General features: G+C 41.5%; 1 protein-coding gene across 1 annotated transcript in view; it reads right to left on the reverse strand.

Annotated features, from left to right (window-relative positions):
• The window catches only part of tbc1d2b (TBC1 domain family, member 2B), a 109818-nt gene extending 89768 nt beyond the window's left edge, over positions 1-20050 (reverse strand). The window contains exon 1 of the mRNA XM_059946015.1: positions 19568-20050. Coding sequence (XP_059801998.1) covers positions 19568-19924 — 357 coding nt within the window. The 5' untranslated portion in view covers positions 19925-20050. The remainder of the gene's footprint in view (positions 1-19567) is intronic.
• Positions 20051-22445: the final 2395 nt, after the last annotated feature.

A 22445-nucleotide genomic window follows, 5' to 3' on the forward strand; every position in this document is an offset into this window, starting at 1 on the left:
ACTCAATCCCAGCTGATGAAGCAAATATCCTGTGTGGCTTCCCAACCACTTAAAATCTCTAGGCCATTGCATTCAATGAACAGGAAGTGAAAATTGACAATTCCTGCATTACAATTTGTCCAGGGCAGAATATACCCTGCTAAAACAGCTGATACTGAAAGGGCTTTCAGTTGTAGAGCTTATTTCAGGAACAAACTTGAGCAATGTTGTATATTGCCAAATGTTTCTTTGTCTGGATTGGTGCCAGATGGCAGCCAGGAAAGGAATAGAGTTAATGTCTAAAAAAATACAAAATGCTGGAGGAACTCAACAGGTCAGGCAGCATCTATAGAAAGAAATCCATGGAGTTGGCGTTTTGGAGATTTGTTGTTCAAGATTTCCAGCAACTGCAAAATCTCATTTCTGCTGTTTAAAGAATGCTGATTTTGAAGCATACTGAAGACAATAGTACTGGCCTTTCCAATAATTGCTGAGTGAAATTCTAGTGACAATGAAACCATGTCACTAAATTTGCATTTCTTGTTGGAAAAAAGGTAATGGCAAAATTAAATGCCTGCCCCTATGGAGTCAAGACAGAGGAATTAAAAGTGAGAAATAATGGAAGCAATTTTAATGTCTCTGTTGCTGATGATTAAAGGGAAAAACGGAGAGGAGTTTATAATAATTAATTACACTAGAGAAAATTGATTATACAAACTAATGATCTAGGAGCTAATAAATTTCTTGATCGGTAATTGATGGAGACAGAGGATTGCAGAATATTAAATTGATCTAATTAATTACACAGACCATTGTCCCACTGACTCACAGCCCTTCCTCAATGTTCCAAGCAAAAGTGGTTGACTACCCATAAACATTCTCAGCACCTTTCTAAATTGGGAGATGATCTTTCAGCCTCCAAGCTTTTGCAAGCATAATCTGCTAACTGTGGCTCAATGATTGACGTTGAGATGACCACGGTTCTGGAGCAGAGACAAGATTGTCTATAGATTAGCTTCATGACCACATTGTAGCAAGAAAGATAAGAAAAGTGTATGTCTCACCAAAAATGATTTTGAACAGAGATTGGATCTATCAGGAAAGCTTTAAACATGTAGTTGAAACAGCCAAATGCATCACCAGCACCAGTCTATCCACCATCAAGGACATATATATATATATACAGAGAGGTACCAGAAAAAGGCCAGCAATATCATGCTAGTTCCACTCCCATCAGGGAGGAGGCTATGTAGTATCAACACCAGGATCATCAGACTTAAAAACAGTTTCTTTTCTCAAGCAGTAAAGCTGACCAACACTTTCACCCACTAACCCATTCTTCACAACCTTCACCCCCACTACTTTATCATTTCCAGTGAGAATCACCTTGTATACAGACACTCCAGTACCTAGTGTCACTTTATGTATGTATAATCTATCTTATGCATTCATATTTATTGTGTTTTGTCATTTTAGCCTGTTATTTTTATATGCTGCATTCTCCTTTATACTTCTGTACTAGAAGTGACATTAAACAATCTTGAATCATGTGTCTATTTGTTAAGACCATGGCTGGCACATGAGGTGACAGGCAAGGTTAAGGCAAATTCACTCAGCCAGCCAGATTTGAGAAGGATGCTGTCGTTACTCTTGACTGAGGAAGTTTAATGTTTTTTCTGAGAAAGACCGGTAACAGTGATAAGGCCTCTCCCTGAATTTCTCAGAGCTGGTATACACTGAAAAGCACATTTGTTGTAACTGAAGATAGACATAACCACACAGAAATCCAGGGAGCATCTCTTCCACCAGTGGGAGGAGGTAGCGGAGAACCTTGGTATAACTGTTCATGTGGACAACAGTGAGATCCTTCAGTAATTACAACCACATTGGTCTTGTTTCTGGCAGATGGTCATGATTACACATTATGCAATTTTGATCATTTGCTAAAATACACTGGAACCTGAACCACGTCCTTTCTACCCAGTTTGAACACTGGCAAAGACACTTTAGCCCAACACGTCCACTACCCGAACTCGTCCCATAATCCTCTAATCTTTTTTTTATCCATATACTTGACCAAATATCTTTTAAACATTGTAACTATGTATATCTGTCTTTATCATTTTCTCATGGCTAGCCAACAAGCCACTGCATGACATAACAAAAGAGGAGCAATATTAGTCCATTTAGCCCATTGAACCTGCTCTGCCATTCCATCATGGTTTACAGGTAGCTCCCGTTTCTCGAATGTTCGCTTTATGACAGCTCGCTGTTACAAAAGACTTACATTAGTACCTGTTTTCGCTAACCAAAGAGGATTTTCACTTTTACGAAAGAAAAATGCCCGCTTTATACGTGTTTATCATCCTGAGAAAGACTACCATGACCATGAACCCTTGTGCAGGCGGTTGTGTGCGCATGTGTGTACGTGCTGATTTTTTTTCTCCAAATCAATTTTGGCTTGCTGTCTTCCCAATTCTGATAAGTGAAACTACACCGTACATACAATATTTCTTCTTTATATAGGCTGTATATTTATCATATAATTCCTGCTTTTACTATATGTTCATATTATTTTAGGTTGTGTGTGTTATCTGTTATGATTTGGTAGGTTTTTTTGTGTCTAGGAACACTCAAAAATTTTTGCCATATAAATTAATGGTAATTGTTTCTTTGCTTTACGACATTTCGGCTTATAAACGGTTTCATAGGAACCCTCTACCTTTGGATATTGGGGGAAACCTGTATTTATTATTCCTTGAACTTTGAACTGTGAAACCCATTCCCATCTTCTTTCATGGCCTTACAAATCAAGAACCTTTCAACGTCTGCTTTAGGTATACCCAATATACAGTTGTCTATGGCAGTGAATTCCACAGATTTACCACCTTCAGGCTAAAGAAAATCCTCCTCATTTCTGTTCTAAAGAGACATTTTTCTACTTTGAGGGTGTGCTTGCTCAAAATCTAGGAGTTGCCCCAGTATAGGAAATATCCTCTCCACATCCATCTAGGCCTTTTAATATTTGATAGGTTTCAATGAAATCACACCTCATTCTTCTAAACTCCTAAAAGTACAAGCACAGAGCCATCAATGGTCATCATACGTTAACTCTTTCATTTACAGGATCATTCGTGTGAACCTCCTCTGCACCCTTTCTAATGCCAGCACATCATTTTTTAGATAAGGAGCCCAAAACTGCTCAATTATCCAAGTGTGGTCTGACCAAGCCTTACAAAGCCTGACAGATCTGATTATTGCATGTATATTCTAGTCCTCTCGAATTGAATGCTAGTATTACATTTGCCTTCCTTACCACTGACTCAACCTGCAAGAGAATCCTACACAAAGACTCCTGAGACTGTTTGTATCTCTGATTTCTGAATTTTCTTCTCATTTAGAAAATAGTCTATACCTTTATTCCTTCCACCAAAGTGCATGGCAATACACCGCTCTCCATTGTATTCCATCTGCCACATCTTTGCCCATTCTCCTAATTTCTCAAAGTCCTTCTACAGACTCCCTGCTTCCTCAACAGCACCGGCCCATATGCCTATCTTTGTATCATCCACAAACTTGGCCACAAAGTTATTAATTCCGTCATCCAAATCATTAACATACAACGTGAAAAAAACAGTCCTAGTGAACCCTGTAGAATATCACTAGTCACTGACAGCCAAATAGAAAAGGTCTCCTTTATTTCCACTCTTTGCCTTCTGCCAGTCAACTAACCTTCTATCCATGCTAGCATTTTTCCTGTAATACCATGGGCTCTTACCTTGTTAAGAAGTTTCACATGCAGCATCTTGTTAAAGGCCTTCTGAAAATCCAAGTAAACAACATCCACTGACTCTTCTTTCTCTATCCTGCCTGTTACTTCCTCAAAGAACTCCAACAGATTTGTCAGGCAAGATTTCCCCTTAAAGAATACATGCTGATTTCAGTCCATTTTACCATGTGCCTCCAACGTCCCCAAAGCCTCATCCAATAATGGACTCCAACATCTTACTTAACTGTAGGCTAACTGCCCTATAATTTACAGCTTTTTACCTTCCTTCCTTCCTAGAGAGCTGAGTGACATTTACAATTTTCCAGTCCACTGTAACCATTCCAGAATGTACTGATTTTTGAAAGATCACTACTAATGCCTCCACAATCTCTTCAGCTCCCTCTTTCAGAAACCCTGGGGTGTAGTCCATCTGGTCCAGGTGGCATAACTACCTTCAGATCTTTCAGCTTCCTAAGCATCTGCTTCCTTGTAAGAGCTACTACACTCACTTTTGCTCCCTGACACTCCTGAATTTCTGGCACAGTGCTGCTATCTTCCACAGTGAAGGGTGAAGCAAAATACTTTCTATGTTTGTTACCATTTCTTAGTCCACATTATTAGCTCTCCAGCATAATTTTCCAGTGGTCCAATATCCACTTTTCCTCTGTTTTACACCTTAATATCTGGAAAAACCTTTGGTATCATCTTTTACATTCTTGGCTAGCTTACCTCCATATTTCATCTTTATTCTTGTTATTACTTTTTTAGTTGCCTTCAGTTGGTCCTTAATAGCTTTTTAATCCTCTAGCTTGCAACTAATTTTTGCGATATTATGTAAAGTATGAAGTAAAATTTATTATCAGAGTACCTACATGTCACCACATACAACCCTGGGATTCTTTTTCCTGAGGGCGTACTTAGCAAACCATTTGACATTAACTGTAAACAGGATCAATGAACAACAAACTATGCAAATACAGATATAAAAAAAGCAATAAATAATTACTTCCAGAAACTACAGTCATTGCTGTTCTGCCATTGTCCCTACTAGTGACTCTTTCCAAACAATTTTAGCCATCTCCTCTGCCTGTAATTCATCTATTCCACTGTTATACTGATACATCTGATTTTAGCTTCTCCCTCTCAAACTAGAGGGAGAATTCTATCATATTATGATCACTGCCTCTTAAGGATTCCTTTACCTTAAGTTCCCTGATCAAATCTTATTCACTACACAACACCCAATCCAGAATTGCCTTTTCCCTAGTGTCTGAACCATAAGTTACTCTGAAATGTTATCTCAGAGGCATTCTACAAATTCCTTCTCTTGCCATCTAGCACCAACCTGATTTTGCCAATCTACCTGCACACTGAAATCCCTCATGACTATAGTAAAATTGCACTTTTTACATGTCTTTTTTATTTCTCATCCTACATCCTGGCAACTGTTCAGAGGCCTGTATATAACACCCATCAGGGTCTTTTTAATCCTTGCAGTTTCTTAACTCTACACATATGGGTTCTATGTCACCTCTTTCTAATACAGGCAGTCCCTGGGTTACGTACAAGTTCCGTTCCTGAGTCCATCTTTAAGTCGGATTTGTACGGAAGTCGGAACAAGTACATCTGGTATTATTTAGTGTCAGTTAGTCAAACATTTGTCTTAGTATATAGTATATATTTTACCTTTCTATGCATATAAAACACTTAAGAAATATATGCATTCCAATAATTAAACTGCTGCGTTGCTTAGTAATAATTGTAGCTTTCATCGGGGTAGCGCCTTTCACATGCTCCATTATTCTCACTTTATCCGTTATCCTTTAAAATTGTTCTGATCGTTGACCGACTGTAGCCTAACGCTTTTCCAATGACTGATGGTGATTCACCTCTTTCCAAACGCTTTATTATTTCCACTTTATTTTCAATAGCGATCGCTTCCCATCAATGGAACAGAAGCACTGTGGGCAACGGGTCCCCAGCTGCTCTGGCTCCCAAGGTCCACTGGGTCCTAAGGACCACTGCATTCAGACAAGGCTAAATGGGACAAGTGGGGGCTATTCTGGGTTTGGGTATTTGATCATCCACAATATTCCGTGTGGGAATTTAAATTGGAGGTGTCAGTGTTTTTTTTTACGAGGTCGAATTGCGAGCTCGACATCAACCCAGCACGGATGGTACGGGAGTCACTGGATCAACGTCAACCCGGCACGGGAGCCGTCTGTCACTGGATTGAACTCGGGAAACTCCATTCTCCAGACCAGCGCTGATCTCACTGCGCCACCAGCCAACCAGAACAGAGGGGGGGAGGCAGGCAGGGTCAGGGTGAATCTTACCAAGAAAAACTTAAGCCAAATACAAAGTTAAACTCTCAACACAGTGTCAATGGCAACGACTTAAAATGGCAGACGGCGTCGCGATCCGACTTAAAATGGCAGACGGCGTTCTCCTTCCTCGGTTCGTAAGCTGGACGTTCGTAACTCGGGGACTACCTGTAATCGGATTTCACTTTTTTAAACCAACAGTCGCCCTTTCTCCTCTGCCTGCCTACCTGCCTGTCCTATAGACACAATGTGTACCCTTGTATGTTAAGCTCCTATGATCTTCTTTCAACCGTGACTTAGAGATGCCCAGAGCATCATACCTGACAATTTCTAACTGTGCTATAAAATCATCTACCTTACTCTGTATCCTGCCTGCATTCAGATATAACACTTTTAGTCCTGTATTCATCAATCACCCTGTTCAATTTCTCCCCCATGTTACTAGAAGTTAAATTCTTACCCTTTTTCTCTTTTTATTTATTCTGGAGACTATAGTAATGACTCTTGCACTCTCCTTCCCTTTTATTTTATCCTCGCTTTCCAAACTGTTGAACCTACTATTTAGTTTAAAGGCACACTTCAGCCGATCCTACTGACTGCAAGTTTGCCCTACCATCTGCCTATCCTTCACCGCAGTTTCACTCCACATTGCATCTACTTGCAGGTGTAAATACTGTCAAGCAGGCAAAACAAAAGCTGAAGATTTTAATCGTAGCAATGCAATTAAATGGTCACCAAAAGGGAGCCTCCAGCTGCGTTTTTTTTTAATAGAGCGAACTATTGTTGAAAATGAGCAGTCAGAAGAGGAAAAGTGATGTTTAAAAATAGCTGAGAAGCTATAAAAGGCAGGCCAAGACTCTTCATTGCTTTCAACGCAATGGGTGTATAGCCGCGAGACTCGGCACAAGCTGAGAAATGGCAATATACAGCTGTAATGTTCTTTTAAGTTTGGGCCAGAGATTCACCCAGAGGACACCAAGCATCCTGCCAAAGACAGGGGGAAAGTTGAAACATACTTCCCAATTTAAGCTACCTTAGAGAGACCCAACCATAAGTTGTCTGCCACACCGACACAAAATAAGCTGGAAAAGAAAGAATAAATCTAGTTTTTTTAAATGTTCAGCGCCTATACAGCACATAGTTACAGAAAATGAAATACAGATGTAAAACAAACTTTTGGTAAACCAAAAACTAGCTGAAAATTTTAACATTGACATATTATCCAAAGTACATATTTATTGCTAACGTCTAATTCTCCCCAAGTATCCTGCCAGAGAATTTCAGAAAGCAGTTAAGAATCAACTATATTTATCTGAAGTGACATCAACCAGATCAGATTATGAGATTTTGTTTCCCCAGCACCCCCCCGCCCACATGAAATAGTGAATCACCTTCACTTTTAATAACAATGTAGGGGTGTTGTTATCACCTCATGCTGTTACTAACCTTTTAGTCCAGAAACAATTATAAGTAAATTCTCTAGCCCATAGGATTAAATTCCAATTTATGACTTCAAACCAATAGTCCATGATTACAGACATGAAGCCAATAAAGACAACCCCCATGTTACAGCTGTCAGGATTGCAGAAATCTGCCCTTACAGAATTTGCAAATCACTAACCCAATAAAAACAAGATAGAGAACAAAGTTTTCTCTTACAAAATATAAAATAAAATCAGACAAATAAAATTGTGTAAGAATAGTACAAGTGTAGATGGGAAGTTCTGCTCCTGCTAAGAAATGAGGAGAATCTATTCAATGGTCACTCAGCCTACTTGAGTCTTTCCCCAAAGGAAAGCTGGATCTGGTAAAGAAAACAGTCTCAAGAGCCAAATACCAGTATAAACTTTGCTTAAAGTATTAAGAGTCTGTATTGGGTCATAAACTTGATGGACTTGCATAAAGTTCCACTATGTTCTAATCAATGACCTTTACAAACAGAAACTGGTATTACTGTATCTGAAAGATACAATAATTAAGATTCTCATCCGCATCCAGCAGCTTCACTGGATCCTCGTTTTAGTCTGGTTTCAGTTTCAGAGGACAAAATGCAAGACAGTTCTCTATGGTTCAGAACTCCTTGGTATGCAAATGACTTCTGCTGCAGTAATTCAGCTGAAAGGCAGACTTCAGACAAAAGCCTGTAGCAGGGATGATGGGATCTTATCCAAACCAGTCTCAGGAAGACGTCGTGTTCTTCATGAATATAGAAATAAATAACCAATAAAGAACATCTAATTTAGATATCGACTTAAAGGGCCATGCTATCATTGTACAACACACCATACTCAATCGGCCTACCAGTCCCAAGTTAAAGACAGATCTCTACAGCATAAGCCAATACAGTAACATTTGGGGATGTTGTAAGAAATTATCCACAATTCAGCTAAAAAATCATGCCTTGAGAGTTTAAAGATCTCAAAAGTACAAGCATCTTCACCTTTGCTGTCCATACCATAGCCAAAGTCAGCAAAGACTTTCTCAAATTATGTTATCACCAATTAGTTGTGCAGAGCTACTAGCTACCTGGGAAGACTAGACACTTGACTGCTGTCTAATGACTGATTAGGAGCCTCTCTTTACAGTGATGGTGAAGTTATGGGGTCTAATTGGCTTGAGGTCCATTATGCTTCCAATGCAAATGCAGAAGTTAAGTGCAACCTAGAAACAATAACTATCTGCCCCACGTGGTTGCACTCTTTTGTACTGCTCCCTATCCAGATAATTTCTATGAAGGGCAAAGAAATGCGGAAGCTGTCAACAAGCACTGTAATTCTTGCCAAGGTCCACAATAATGCACATACCAATCAGAAGGACCATGTAAAGTAGCGGTATGCTTACTACAAGTGATCAGAAAGATGAATAAATTTCAGTAATACCTTTCCGATTATTAGGTGTCCAGCTGTGCCACCTGTGCTGGAATTTGGGTTTGATTAGGCTTTAAGGGTAGCATAGATAGCATTCCTTGCAAACTAAAACTCTACTGAGCAACTCCCCTAATTTGAAGAATGTTGCAACAAATTCCATCATATGACTCACCAAGCAAAATATCAATATTTTCTTGCACAATAATTTACTGCACTTTAGTTAATAAATAACTTGTTCAATCGTAGATAGAGCACAAACCTCTGAATAGCAAAAGGCCTCTAACAGAAGATTCAGGGAACGGAAATGGTTTAAATCATAGCCAACTTCCTTAAAAATAACAACATACAAAATGCTGAAGGAACACAACAGGTCAAGCAGCATCTATGGAAAGGAATAAACAGTTAATGTTTCGGCTGAGACCCTTCTTCAGCACTGGAAAGGAAGGGGGAAGATGCCATAATATAAAGGTGGGTGGAGGGTAAGGAGGATAGATAGAAGGTGATAGGTGAAGCTAGGTGGGTGAGAAAGGTAAAGGGTTGAAAGAAGGAATGTAATAGAAGAGAATGGACCAGGGGAGAAAGGAAAGCAGGGGCACCAGGGGGAGGTGATAGGCAGTTGAGAAGAAATAGGAGGCAAGAGTGAGGAACAGAAGAAAAGGGAAGGGAGGCAGGGAAAACAATTTTTACTGGAAGGAGAAATCGATGTTCATGCCACGAAGTTGGAGACTACTCAGACAGAATATGAGGTGTTGCTCCTCCACCCTGAGCTTGGCCTCATCATAGCTAAAGAAAAGACCATATGTTGGATTGGAAATGGGAATAGGAAGTAAAATGGTTGGCCACAAGGAAACTCTGCTTTTGGCCAATGGAACAGAAGTGCTCAACAAAGCAGTGCTCCAATTTACGACAGGTCTCACCAATGCAGTGGAAGCCGCATCGGGAGCACTGAGTACCATAAACCACCCCAACAGATCTGCAGACAAAGTGTTTCCTCACCTGGAATAACTGTTTGAGGGCCTGAATGGAGGTGAGGGAGGAGGTGAACGGGTGGGTGTAGCACTTTGGCCACTTGCAGAGGCAAGTACCAGGAGCGAGATTAGTGGGGAAAGACGAATAGAGAAAAGAACCACAGAGGAATTCCCTGTTAAGGTGGTGGGAAGATAGGATGAATGTCAATGTCCAGTAAATGGAGGAGATGCAGGTGAGGACAGCATCAATGGTGGAGGAAGGGAATCCCCGTTCTTTGAAGGAGGACAATACCTCTGAAATTCTGGAAAGAAAAACATCATCCTGGGAACAGATGCAGCAGAGACGAAGAAATAGAGAAAAGGGAATAGCATTTTTCAGATGACAGGGTGGATAGAAGAATAGTCAAGATAGCAGTTGAATTGGTATGTTTATAAAAACATAGAAAAACTACAGCATAATACAGGCCCTATGGCCCACAAAGTTGTGCTGAACATGTCCCTACCTTAGAAATTACTAGACTTCCCCAGACCCCTCTATTTTACTATGCTCCATGTACCTATCCAAAAGCCTCTTAAAAGACCCTATCATATCTGCCTCCACCACCGTTGCCGGCAGCCCTTTCCACGTACTGACCGCTCTCTGAGTAAAAAACTTACCCCTGACATCACCTCTGTACCTACTCACCAGCACCTTAAACCTACATCTTCTTGTAGCAATCATTTCAGCCCTGGGAAAAAGCCTCTGACTATCCACACGATCAATGCCTCTCATCATCTTATACACCTCTATCAGGTCACCTCTCATCCTCCATCGCTCCAAGGAGAAAAGGTCGAGTTCATTCAACCTGTTTTCATAAGGCATGCTCCCCAATCCAGGCAACATCCTTGTAAATCTCCTCTGCACCCTTTCTATGGTTGCCACATCCTTCCTGTAGTGAGGCGACCAGAACTGGGCACAGTGCTCCAAGTGGGGACTGACCAGGGTCCTATATAGCTGCAAAATTACCTCCCAGCTCTTAAGTACAATTCTACATTTAATGAAGGCCGATACACTGTATTCCTTCTTAACCACAGCACCAACCTGCACAGCAGCTTTGAGCGTCCTACGGACTCGGACCCCAAGATCCCTCTGATCCTCCACACTGCCAAGAGTCTTACCATTAATACTATATTCTGCCATCATATTTGACCTACCAAAATGAACCACTTCACACTTATCTGGATTGAACTCCATCTGCCACTTCTCAGCCCAGTTTTGCATCCTATCAATGTCCCACTGTAACCTCTGACAGTCCTCCACACTATTCACAACACCTCCAACCTTTGTGTCATCACCAAAGTTACTAACCCTTCCCTTCATTTCCTCATCCAGGACATTTATAAAAATCATGAAGAGTAAGGGTCCCAGAACAGATCCCTGAGGCACACCACTGATCACCGACATCCATGCAGAATATGACCTGTCTACTACCCCTCTTTGCCTTCTGTGGGCAAGCCAGTTCTGGATCCACAAAGCAATGTCCCCTTGGATCCCATGTCTCCTTATTTTCTTAATAAGCCTTGCCTGGGGTACCTTATCAAATGTCTTGCTGAAATCCATATACACTACATCTACTACTCTACCTTCATCAATGTGTTTAGTCACATCCTCAAAAAATTCAATCAGGCTTGTAAGGCATGACCTGCCCTTGACAGAGCCATGCTAACAGTTCTTATATCATATTATACCTCTCCAAATGTTCATAAATCTTGCCTCTCAGGATCTTCTCCATCAACTTACCAAATGAGACAGTTTGCCTCCAGACATGGAGACAGAGAGATTGAGAAAAGGAAGGGAGGTGTCAGAAATGAACCAAATGAATTTAAGGATAGGGTGGAAGTTGGAGGTAAAGTTGATCAAATGCATGGGTGCATGAAGGAGCACTGATACAGTCGTCAATGTAGCAAAGGAGAGGTTGGGGAATATTACCAGGGAAGGCTTGGAACAAGGACCGTTCTATATAGCCAATGAAAAGGCAGGCATAGCCTGGACCTAAAGCTACCTTCTGAGTCTAGAGAAGGTGGGAGGAACCGAAGGAGAAAATGTTGAAGATGAGAACCAGTTTTGCCAGACAGAGGAATGTGGTGTAGGGAAACTGGTTGGCTCTTTTGTTGAGAAAGAAGTAGAGAGCTTCAGCTTCTATGAATAAAAAGTTTACAATAAAACCGCTCCAAAATAAATCCTGTGACAACATGATATAACCTTGTGAAGAATGTCAAAAAAAACATGCGACTAGAACAAATCTCTGGTAAATGAGATGTATAATTTTGTTTTGTAATCCCAAATGAGCAGGAATTCACACGTACCATATTAATTCATCCAATGCTAGACATTTTTCAAACTTTTCCCTTCTTCTCCAGGTTCACCTTGTTAAACAAGCTTATGAATAAAACTATGTTAAATTTTAATTTGAAAAATGTCATCTAATTTCCTGTCAGACAAGCTTACAGCTCTATGGGTAGCCCACCTGTACCAACAGGTAAAGGAGGTTAAAGAATAATAATTGTTGAGGATCTACAGTTAGGAAAACACCCAACCATTTCTGTGATTACACAAGTGATTCCAGGACTTTCTGTTGCCTCCTTATCAGCAGGTGGCTCCAGAAAATTCTGGGGAGTGGGGGAGATGGGAAAGTTAGAAGTCATGGTCCATATTGTTACCAATAACCTAAACAGAAAGGGGGATGGGGCCTGCATGCAGATTTTGAACAGTTAAAAAGCAGGATCTGATTACACTCAGTATCCAGTGGGATGATAGCGCAGAAAAACTAGTGGTTGGAGAGATGCTGCAGAAGGCCTCTAGGTTCATCGAGTATTGAGGAAGTTGGGATCTAACAGGCCAGATGGATTGCACTCAAAACAAGAACCGAGCCCAATGTCCTGAAGTAGAGCTTTGGTTGGTGGATTTAGCAGAATGCTGGGGGTTTTACCAGAGGCAGCATTTTTAAAAAGGTGGAAAATGAACTGGCAAGTGGCATCACAACAAGAAAAACAAAATATCTCAGCAGACAGAGAGAAGAAAGTCTATGGCTTGTTTACGTACAAGAAATGTAAGTGCAATTATGTGTGTTAAAGTTGGTAATTCTCAGGCGGAATTAATGACATGGCTACAGATTCCTGGCTAAAAGATATGAAATGGTTGTAAATATTCCCGTATACAAGTTGTCCTGGAAGAGAGGGTCAGTGGCAGTATTGATTAAGGAGGATATTTGATCACTGAAAGGACAAAAAAAATTACCATCTTGATTTAGTATGTTTCTGGCCCAAAAAGGGAAGGCAGCCTTGCTGAATTTGCTGGGAACTGAAGCAAGCCAAGATTCGAGTTATCTGTAGTCTAAACATAATGTTTAGAGTACAGACCACAATAAAGTAAAAACAGTCAAATGGAATAGAAACAAAGCTCTGTGGGATAGGAACAGATCTGGCCAGGATAACTAGAATCAGAGCTCAATTTTAAAAAAAGTGAACAGTGGGAGATCTTTAAAGTGGTGACATTTCAGCAATGGTTTTGGTATATACCATAAGGGAAAAGGCAGAGAAATTAAAGTCAGAACTCCATAGTTGATCATTCCGAACAAAATTGAGCAAAAGATTGTAAATGACAGATAACAATTTATTAAGGAGGTGGAGGGAGCTAAAGGATATATGAAAGGCAAAGAAAAAGCACATGAAATACTGCAAGCAAATATTAAAGGGAATCAAAAAATTATGCAAGTGAAAGGGAAACATATCCAAAATCCATATCTGCTTAAGGAGGCAGCGGTCATGACTGAGGTGTTAAATGTATATTTTTAATTCATTTTCATTAAGGTAGAAGATGCTGATGAGATGTGATTAACATTCTGGATAAGCTAAGCAGTGATAATGCCAGCTTCAGATAAAGTGGATAAACAGCTTTCTAGCATTTGTATATTTAATTGCTCCAAAGATGATGGAAAGATGGAATCTGAATGAAGGAAGTTAGAGATAGGTTGCTACATTAGTTACAATAAGAAATGGCAGTCATGATCATACTGATTATCAAACAAGAAGCTTTCCACAGTGAATTTGAAAAACATAATAATCTTTTTCTGTCACTTATCCACATCTAGATTAATGACCATTCAGGTTACATAGAACATTACAGAATATTATAAGCCCTTTGGCCTATGATGTTATGCCAACTTTGTCACCTATTCTAAGACCAATCTATTCTTTCCTCCTACATAGTCCTCCATTTTTCTGTCTATTACCTTCTTGTTCTTCAGCAAGAAATAGTTCAAATTAATGATCAATGAAAGCAAGCATACCGTACAGCATCTTTACTACCCTATAAACCTCTGCTGCCACTTTTAGAGACATACGCACTTGGACAACAAGATCCCTCTGAATATCATCTTTGTTAAAGGTCCTACCATTAACTATGTACTGACAGAACATGGAGATACCTTCATAAACTCCCACAGCCCTCATTTCTGTCCTTGAGGATGACATGAAAGCATCCCTCAGGAGGGTAAACCACTGGCCCAGATGATGTACCTGGCCAAATACTGAAGACCAGAGCAAATCTACTGGTTGCAGTATTTACTGATATCTTTAACCTCTCGCTTCGGGGCAGTCTGAGGTGCCCAACTGTTTCAAACAGGCTTCAATTATACTAAGAAGAGCTTGGTCACCAGCCTCAATGTCCATCGTCTCATATCACTCATATCCACTGTGATGAAGTGCTTTGAGAAGCTGATAATGAAACATATCATTTCATTTTTCAATCCTTTTATTGATTTTCAAATAAAAAATATACTAATCAGAGGAGGAGTTCAGCAAACAGATAATACAAAAGACATATAAACAGCAATAAAAAAAACAAAGTAGATAATGTCAAAATCAGATAGGTAAAATGTTATGCTGTTATATATACAATATAGTCAAAAAAAACTACAACTCCTCATAGCAACATAAAAAAAAGATTGGAAATCTTATTTGATAAAGGGGAAAAAACCCTACTAACTAAACTGAAACAAAAAAAAAAGAGAAAGAAAAAGAAAGATTGGGCAGTCCAATTGAGGATAAAATTAGAAAAAAGAGAAAGAGAAAAAAAATCCTTCCAGTCATCTCCGAACCTTCACGAATAAGGATTTTCCCAAAAGAGAATAAATAAAAATAAATTAAATCATGTGAAAATATTGAATAAAGGGTCACCAGACTTGTTCAAAATTAAAGGATGTATCAAATGTCCGGCTTCTAATTTTCTCCAAGCTTAGACATGACATAATGGAGGAGAGCCAATAGAAAACAGTGGGCGAGTTAGATTCTTTCCAGTGTAGCAAAATAGCTCTCCTAGCCAGTAAAGTTGAAAACGCTATCACATGTTGAGCAGAAGCAGACACTTTGCTTGCTTCCTCTGGAATGATCCCAAAAATTGCTGTAAGTGAATTGGGTTGAACATCCACATCTATAACTTTAGATAACATACCAAACACATCCCTTCAAAAATTGTTTAAGCTTACACATGACCAAAACATATGAGTTAGAGTAGCCACTTCTGCATTACATCTGTCATAAATAGGGCTTATATTAGGAAAAATATGCGCCAATTTACCTTTGGACATATAAGCCCTGTGTACTATCTTAAACTGAATTAAGGTATGGCATGTGCAGATAGATTAATTATTGAATAGATAATAAATTTTACTCCATTGATTATCTGAAAGTGAATGTTGAAGTTCTACTTCCCAGATGCATTGAACACTATCATTAGGTGACATGCGAGCATTCATTAACTGTTTATAAATGATAGCTATTAATCATGTTTGAAACGGGTTAAACTGAAAAATAGCCAAAAGCTATAGACCAAAGCCTCAATAACTCCTTGTGAAACTGGATCTTTGACATCCTCACTTGCAGGCTTCAGTCAGTTTGGATTGGCAATAACATCTCCTCCACAGTTTCCATCAACACAGGTGCATCTCAAGATTGTGTGCTCAGCCCCCTGCTCAACTCACTCTATACTTATGGTTGTGAGGCTAAGTACAGTTCCAATGTTATAATCAAGTATACTGACAACACCACTGTTGTTGGCTGAATCAACGATCGTGACAAATCAGCATATAGGAGGGAGACTGAAAATCTGGCTGAATGATACCACAACTACAACCTCCCCCTTATTGCCAGCAAAACAAGACAGCTGATTATTGACTACAGGAGAAGGAAACCAGAAGCCCATGAGCCAGGCTCATAAGGGTATCAGGTGGAGAAGGCTATTCATTCACTATGTCCCATGTCATATGGCGTAGGCAATCATGGTGCTTCCATGACAATGACTGTTCTTGACAAACTTTTCTACAGGGGAGAAGCATGGCAGCACCTCCACTTTCTTAGAAGTTTGTTAAGATTCAGCATGTCACCTAAGAGTGGTGAATCTATGGAATTCATTGCCATAGATGGCTGTGGAGGCTAGGTCATTGGATACATTTAAAGCAGAGTTTGGCGAGTGCTTGATTAGTGAGGACATCAGAGGTTATAGAGAAAAGGCAGGAAAATGAGCTTGAGAGGGATAATAAATCAGCCATGATGGAATGGTGGAGCAGACACACTGGGCCAAACAGCCCAATTTTGCTCCAATATTTTAAGGTCTATCCGACTATATCCTTTGGCAATCTTCTTCACCATCCATAACTCCACAAAACTTTGTGTTGTCTGCAAACTTCCTAACCTACCCATTCACATAAGATAGATAAGCCAATTGATCCCAAAGGAAATTACAGTGCCACAGTAGCATTTCAACTGCACCAATATACAAATATTAGAAAGGAAGTAAGAAAGAATGAAAAACATGTGACCTCAAACAGTCTAACAGGAGGAGGTCATCACTTCCCTGGCTATAGGTTGACTCAATACAGAGCCTAATGGCCAAGGATAAGAATGACGTCATTTAGCACTCTTTGAAGCAATGTAGTTACCTTAGTCTATTACTAAGAGTGCTCCTCTGTTTAGCCAAGGTGGCGTGCAGAGGATGAGAAACATTGTCCATAGTTGCCAGGATTTTCCGTAGGGTCCTTTATTCTACCATAGCTTCCAGTACGTCCAGTTTGACTCCTATAACAGAGCCAGCTTTTCTAATAAGTTTATTGAGCCTGTTGGCATCACCCATGTTGATGCCATTGCCCCAGCACACCATCACATAGAAGATTGTACTGGCAACAACAGACTGGTAGAACATGTGAAGGAGAGGCCTGCGTACTCCAAAGGACCTCAGTCCCCTCAGGAAGTAGAGGCAACTCTGGCACTTCTTGTACACAGCCTCTGTGTTGGTGCTCCACTCAACTCTGTCAACCAGGTGCACCCCCAAGTATGTGTAGGTCCTCACCACATCCACATCCTCACTATCAAAACAGGGAGCAGTGCAGGCTTAGTCTTCTTAAAGTTCATCACCATCTCCTTTGTCTGACTGATGTTGAGCTGCAGAAGATTCAGCTTGAACTATTCAACAAAGACACCATCAGGGCCCTGTATTCATCCCCCTGTCCTCCCATTATACACCCAACTATTGCTGAGTCATCAGAGAATTTCTGCTGATGACATGACTCGGTGTTGTATCTAAAGTCCGAGGTATACAGGGTAAACAGGAAGGGAGCCAATACAGTCCCCTTTGGGGCTCCAGTACTGCCTACAGTCAAGTCAGACACACAGCTCTGAAGCTACACAAACTGTGGTCTGCCAGTTGGATAGATAAGGAAGATGGCACCCAGAGTGTGGCAACTTGTTGAAAGCTCCTCTCTACAGATCCACTCATTACTTCTAATATAACTGTTTTCTCTTAAATATAAACCTCAATGCACTGTGTAAAGACATCTGTACAAACAATATACAAATGTTTCACTGTGTCATGGTACATGTGACATTAAGCCAAAGCTAATACCTTCGACAGAAAATGTGGTACAGGTACAAACTAGTAACCATAGATGTGTAATTCATGTCTTCTTAATGAGATTCAATGAAACAACTGTCAGTGTCAGAGGTGGTTCACTGTTACAGCTGTTTCGTGATGATTGAACATGAACCTTATAATGCCAACAATCTGTTAACCACAATGCACTTTACTCTGTGCATTACTTATTAGCAAAAGATAATTGTACATGCACATTGAGGTAACAGCAGAGCCACATTATATAGAAAATTATGGCATAATTACATCTGGAATTCTCCCCTCTTAATATTTACAAAGTAATCCTTCATCAAATACCATTGCAGGAAACTCCCACAACTGTTGATTTTGTTGTAATACATTAATTTATAACCAAAAGTTTATCAAGGTGTGATTCTGCCCTTGACACTGAAGCTGGTTATAATGCATCTAGGCACTAAGCAGGAACAGATAGTAGGAAGAGGGAAACAATATTTTAGCAAAAAAATGAAAAAGTAGGTTCCTCAACGAAAGTTTAATCTTTTTGATAAGATTTAGAACAACTGCCAGTGGAGGTGGCCAGGTCAACTGACGAAGACTGAACACCAAATTCTCACTTCTTTAAAAGCTTTTCTCGTTACCCAATACAAACAAAACTTCATTCCATGCCTAATTACCAATCCTGTCTCCTAATAAAAAGCTGTAGATGCTAGAAATTTGAAGTAAGAACAATTTTTGACCTGAAAGTTCAGGCTTCTCTCTTTGGAATGACAGGAGGAAAACGAGACAGAGGTGTATGAGACTATGAGAGCCATAGATGCGTGGACAATCAGCCTCTTTTTCTCAGGGCAGCATTAGCCAATACCAGAGGATATCCAGTTAAGGTGAGTGGAGGAAAGTTTAGGGAACAGGTTGGAGGTAAGGGTTTTTTTTGGTTTACACAGAATGTTGGATGACTGAAACGGAACATGAGGTCAGTGATAGAGACTGATACAGTACTGTTATTTAAAATACTCTTAGATATGGATGTAAGAAAAATTGAGGATTATGGGACGTGTAGGAGAGAAGGGTTAGATTGACAGGAGTAACTTTATATATTGACTGAGGAGCAGCACAACATTGTAGGGCAAAGGGTCCATATTACACTGTTCTATGAAATGATAATTCTTTCAATCTCTATTGATATTAACCAATTTGAGTTTTCCCAACACTTTTTTTAAACTTGTTTTCTAACCCTTTCCCCATTTCCTTGCTATTCCAGCTCTCAACTCAACTTCAATTCCCCAACTCTACCTACATTGAATAACATCCTTGTTGCTTGTCACCACAAACCCACCACCCGCCTCACTAGGCTCACCTCTCCATCTCATGACTAAAACCTCACCATCACAACTACAGGAAACTCCCATCATTTCCAGTCCTCATCGGTTTGCCCCTCCCAACCCATCTTCATGCTTCCCTGTAACAAGAGATTCCTCTCCCCATTGCACACCAAAAACTTCAGCTCCCCTTCCCACTGCACTCTGAGCCTCCTCACCCGCGACCTCTTCCCCCTCTTTTGACACCGAGCATCTCCTCCGAACTTCTTGCCCCAGGGGCTCTCCGCGCTGCATCCACACCCCCCACCTCAGGGTTCCCCTCTCTCAAATCCCTACCCGAGGTACCTCCCTCACTAACCTTAACACACCCGGGCACTCTCTTTCCATCCACTCGTCCCTGGCCCCCCTCACCCTAATCACCTTAAGGGTGTAGTCTCTCCCTGCCGAACGGATCTCCATCTGCCCCTCCTCTGCTTCCAGATCATAGGTGAAGCAGGCATCGGCGATGTCGATGTACCCAAGAGGGATCGCGTCGCTCGGGCCCTTGAAGTAGTACAGGTAGCAGTGGAGGGGGTCAAAGACGAACCAGCGGGACTTGAACCCCTTGAGCGGGCCCTTCCCCGAAAGCTTGTTCAAGTAGCCGCAGAGTTTGGGCGGCAGCTCCCGGCCCAAGCTGGCCGGACGCTCCTGAGCGGGGGGACTCGGCTCGGACTGAGGGGCGAGCGCGTTCTCCGGCGCTGGCGCTGCTGCTGCTGCCGCCGCCTCTTCTTCTCTCATGATCCGACCGAGCTGGGCAGGCAGCACGGTTACCGAACGGACAGCAGACGGCAGCCGGCGCTCAAGCTCCGGCCATGGGGCTGTCGTTCTCCGGCTGACACAAAGGGGGCGGGCCGAGCTGGAAGCCAGCTGTCGCCCAGCGTCCAGCACGGACAAACTACAACTCCCAGAATCCCCCTCTCAGCCGCGTCTGCGCATTGCGTAAAACCAATTCCCATCACCCATCAACTTCGCGAAGATCGGAAGGTCCTGGGGCAGGTTCTTTCCGAGTGCAGCGAAGATAGGAGTTTTCATGTGACCTGTAAGGCAACTGCAAACGCCTCCAGATCACTGTAATTAACAGCTACATCATACAAAATAGAAAACGAAACCAAATGATGAGAGCGTGGAGGAGTTGAGAGGATTGGGGAGCATGCCTTATGAGAACAGGTTGAGTGAACTCGGCCTTTTCTCCTTGGAACGACCGAGGATGAGAGGTGACCTGACAGAGGTGTGTAAGATGATGAGAGGCATTGATCGTGTGGACAGACAGAGGCTTTTCCCCGGGGCTGAAATGGCTAGCACAAGGGAGGATAGTTTTAAGGTGCTTAGAAGTAGGCACAGGGGGGATGTCAGAGTTAAGTTTCTCACACAGAGTGGTGGGTGCGTGGAATGCACCGCGGGCGTCAGTGGTAGAGGCAGATGCAGTAGGGTCTGTTTAGGTACACGGAGCTTAGAAAAATGGAGGGCTATGAAGTAGGAAAACTGTAGGCAGTTTCTAGAGTAGGTTACATGGTCTGCACAACATTGTGGGCTAAAGGACCTGCAATGTGCTGTAGATTTCTACGTTTATCATAGGAGTGCACAAATGTGTAAAATCACAAGGGGACTTACAAGATGAATGTGTTTGACCCAGGTAGGGAAATCAAAAACTAGAGGGCATCGTAATGGGAGAGATTTAATAAGAAACTCGAGGCACCTTTTTCATTGAGAGGGTGGTTTGGATACAGATGAGTTGCCAGGAGTGGTTGAGGCAGGTACATTAACAGCATTTAACATAATTTGGACAAGTAGATTTTTACATAGTAGGGAATTTAAGGGTTATGGGGAAAAGGCAGGTAGATGGAGCTGATGGACAGGTCAGCCATGATCTTATTGAATGGTGGGCAGTTTTGATGGGCTGGATAGCCTACTCCTGCTCCTATTTCTTATGTATATGGATGGGAAAAGTTTAGAGGGATATGGAGCAAACACTGATAAATGGAATTGTTTGTCAGTAAGGGCCAGTTGGGCTGAAGGGCTAATTTCCATGCTGTTTGACACTATGCCTCTAAAAGATTTTTCATTTGTGGGAATAAAAACAGAAAATGCTGAAAAAACTCAGCAAGTCATGCAGCATCTGTGAACAGAAATAAATAATGTTTTAGATCACAAACTTTTGTGCATTACAAGGTGCCGTCTGTTATTTGCCCCTAAGAACGTAGAAGTGATCCACCTTGTTGACACAGGATGGCAAATGCTGGAATCTAGAGCAACACACGAAGTGTCCACTGTCCATTTCCCTCCATAGGTGCTGCCTGATGTGTTGAGTTGATCCACTTTGCTACCTGCTTGAATAGTGGTACTGTCTGTGGCCTCCGTCAGTAGTGGTCGACCATGGGTACTGCACCTCTGGTCGTCGCTGGTTTGTCGAGCAGCATCGACTGTGGCTATTGAGGCTGATCCTGGAATGGTAGGCTCTGCCTCAGTGGCTGCATGTGTAGGGCGTTGTGGAATTTTTGTCCACTGTCCGCTCCTCAAACTGACTCAGGGTCACTCTTTTGCTTTGCTCTAGGTGTTGCTGAAGAATACCTCTCCATTTGTTGTGGTCATCTGCTGTATCCTCCCAGCAGTCTGTGTTGATTTTTAAGGCTTTCATGTCGCGCTTGCAGAGGTCCTCGAAGTGAAGCTGGGGTCCACCAACGTTCCTCTTGCCTGTTGCTAGTTCTCTGTAGAGGATGTCCTTTGGCAGTCTACAATCCTTCATACGATGGATATGGCCCAGCCAGCGCAGTCTGCATTGTCATAAAAGCGTGAACACTGTGGGAAGTCCAGCACAGGAGATGTCCTCAGAGTTCGGGACTTTGTCTCTCCAGGTGATGCAGAGGATGCGGCGAAGGCTGCACAGGTGAAAACTATTGAGTTTCCTCTCCTGTTTGGAGTAGATGGTCCAAGTATCGCTACCATACAGGAGGGTGCTGATAACACATGCATTGTACGAGGCAGTCTTGGGCTTTGTAGCGAATTTCAGATTCTCCCAGACCCACAAGGAGAGTCAATCAAGGATCGATGTTGCTTTTGCCAATACGCCTATTGATTTCAGCATCGAGTGTTGCTAGTGATCGACCCCAAGTATGTGAACTCATGGACCACTTCTAGATCGTAATTATCGATGGTAATGACTGGTGTTTCCATACATTCTGGGCAAGGACATTTGTTTTCTTTAGGCTGATGGTAAGCCTGAAGTCCTTGCATGCCTTAGAGAAGCAGTCTATGAGAGTTT

The sequence above is a fragment of the Hypanus sabinus genome, chromosome 21 (assembly GCF_030144855.1).
Source record: "Hypanus sabinus isolate sHypSab1 chromosome 21, sHypSab1.hap1, whole genome shotgun sequence".
In the NCBI taxonomy this organism is placed as follows: domain Eukaryota; kingdom Metazoa; phylum Chordata; class Chondrichthyes; order Myliobatiformes; family Dasyatidae; genus Hypanus; species Hypanus sabinus.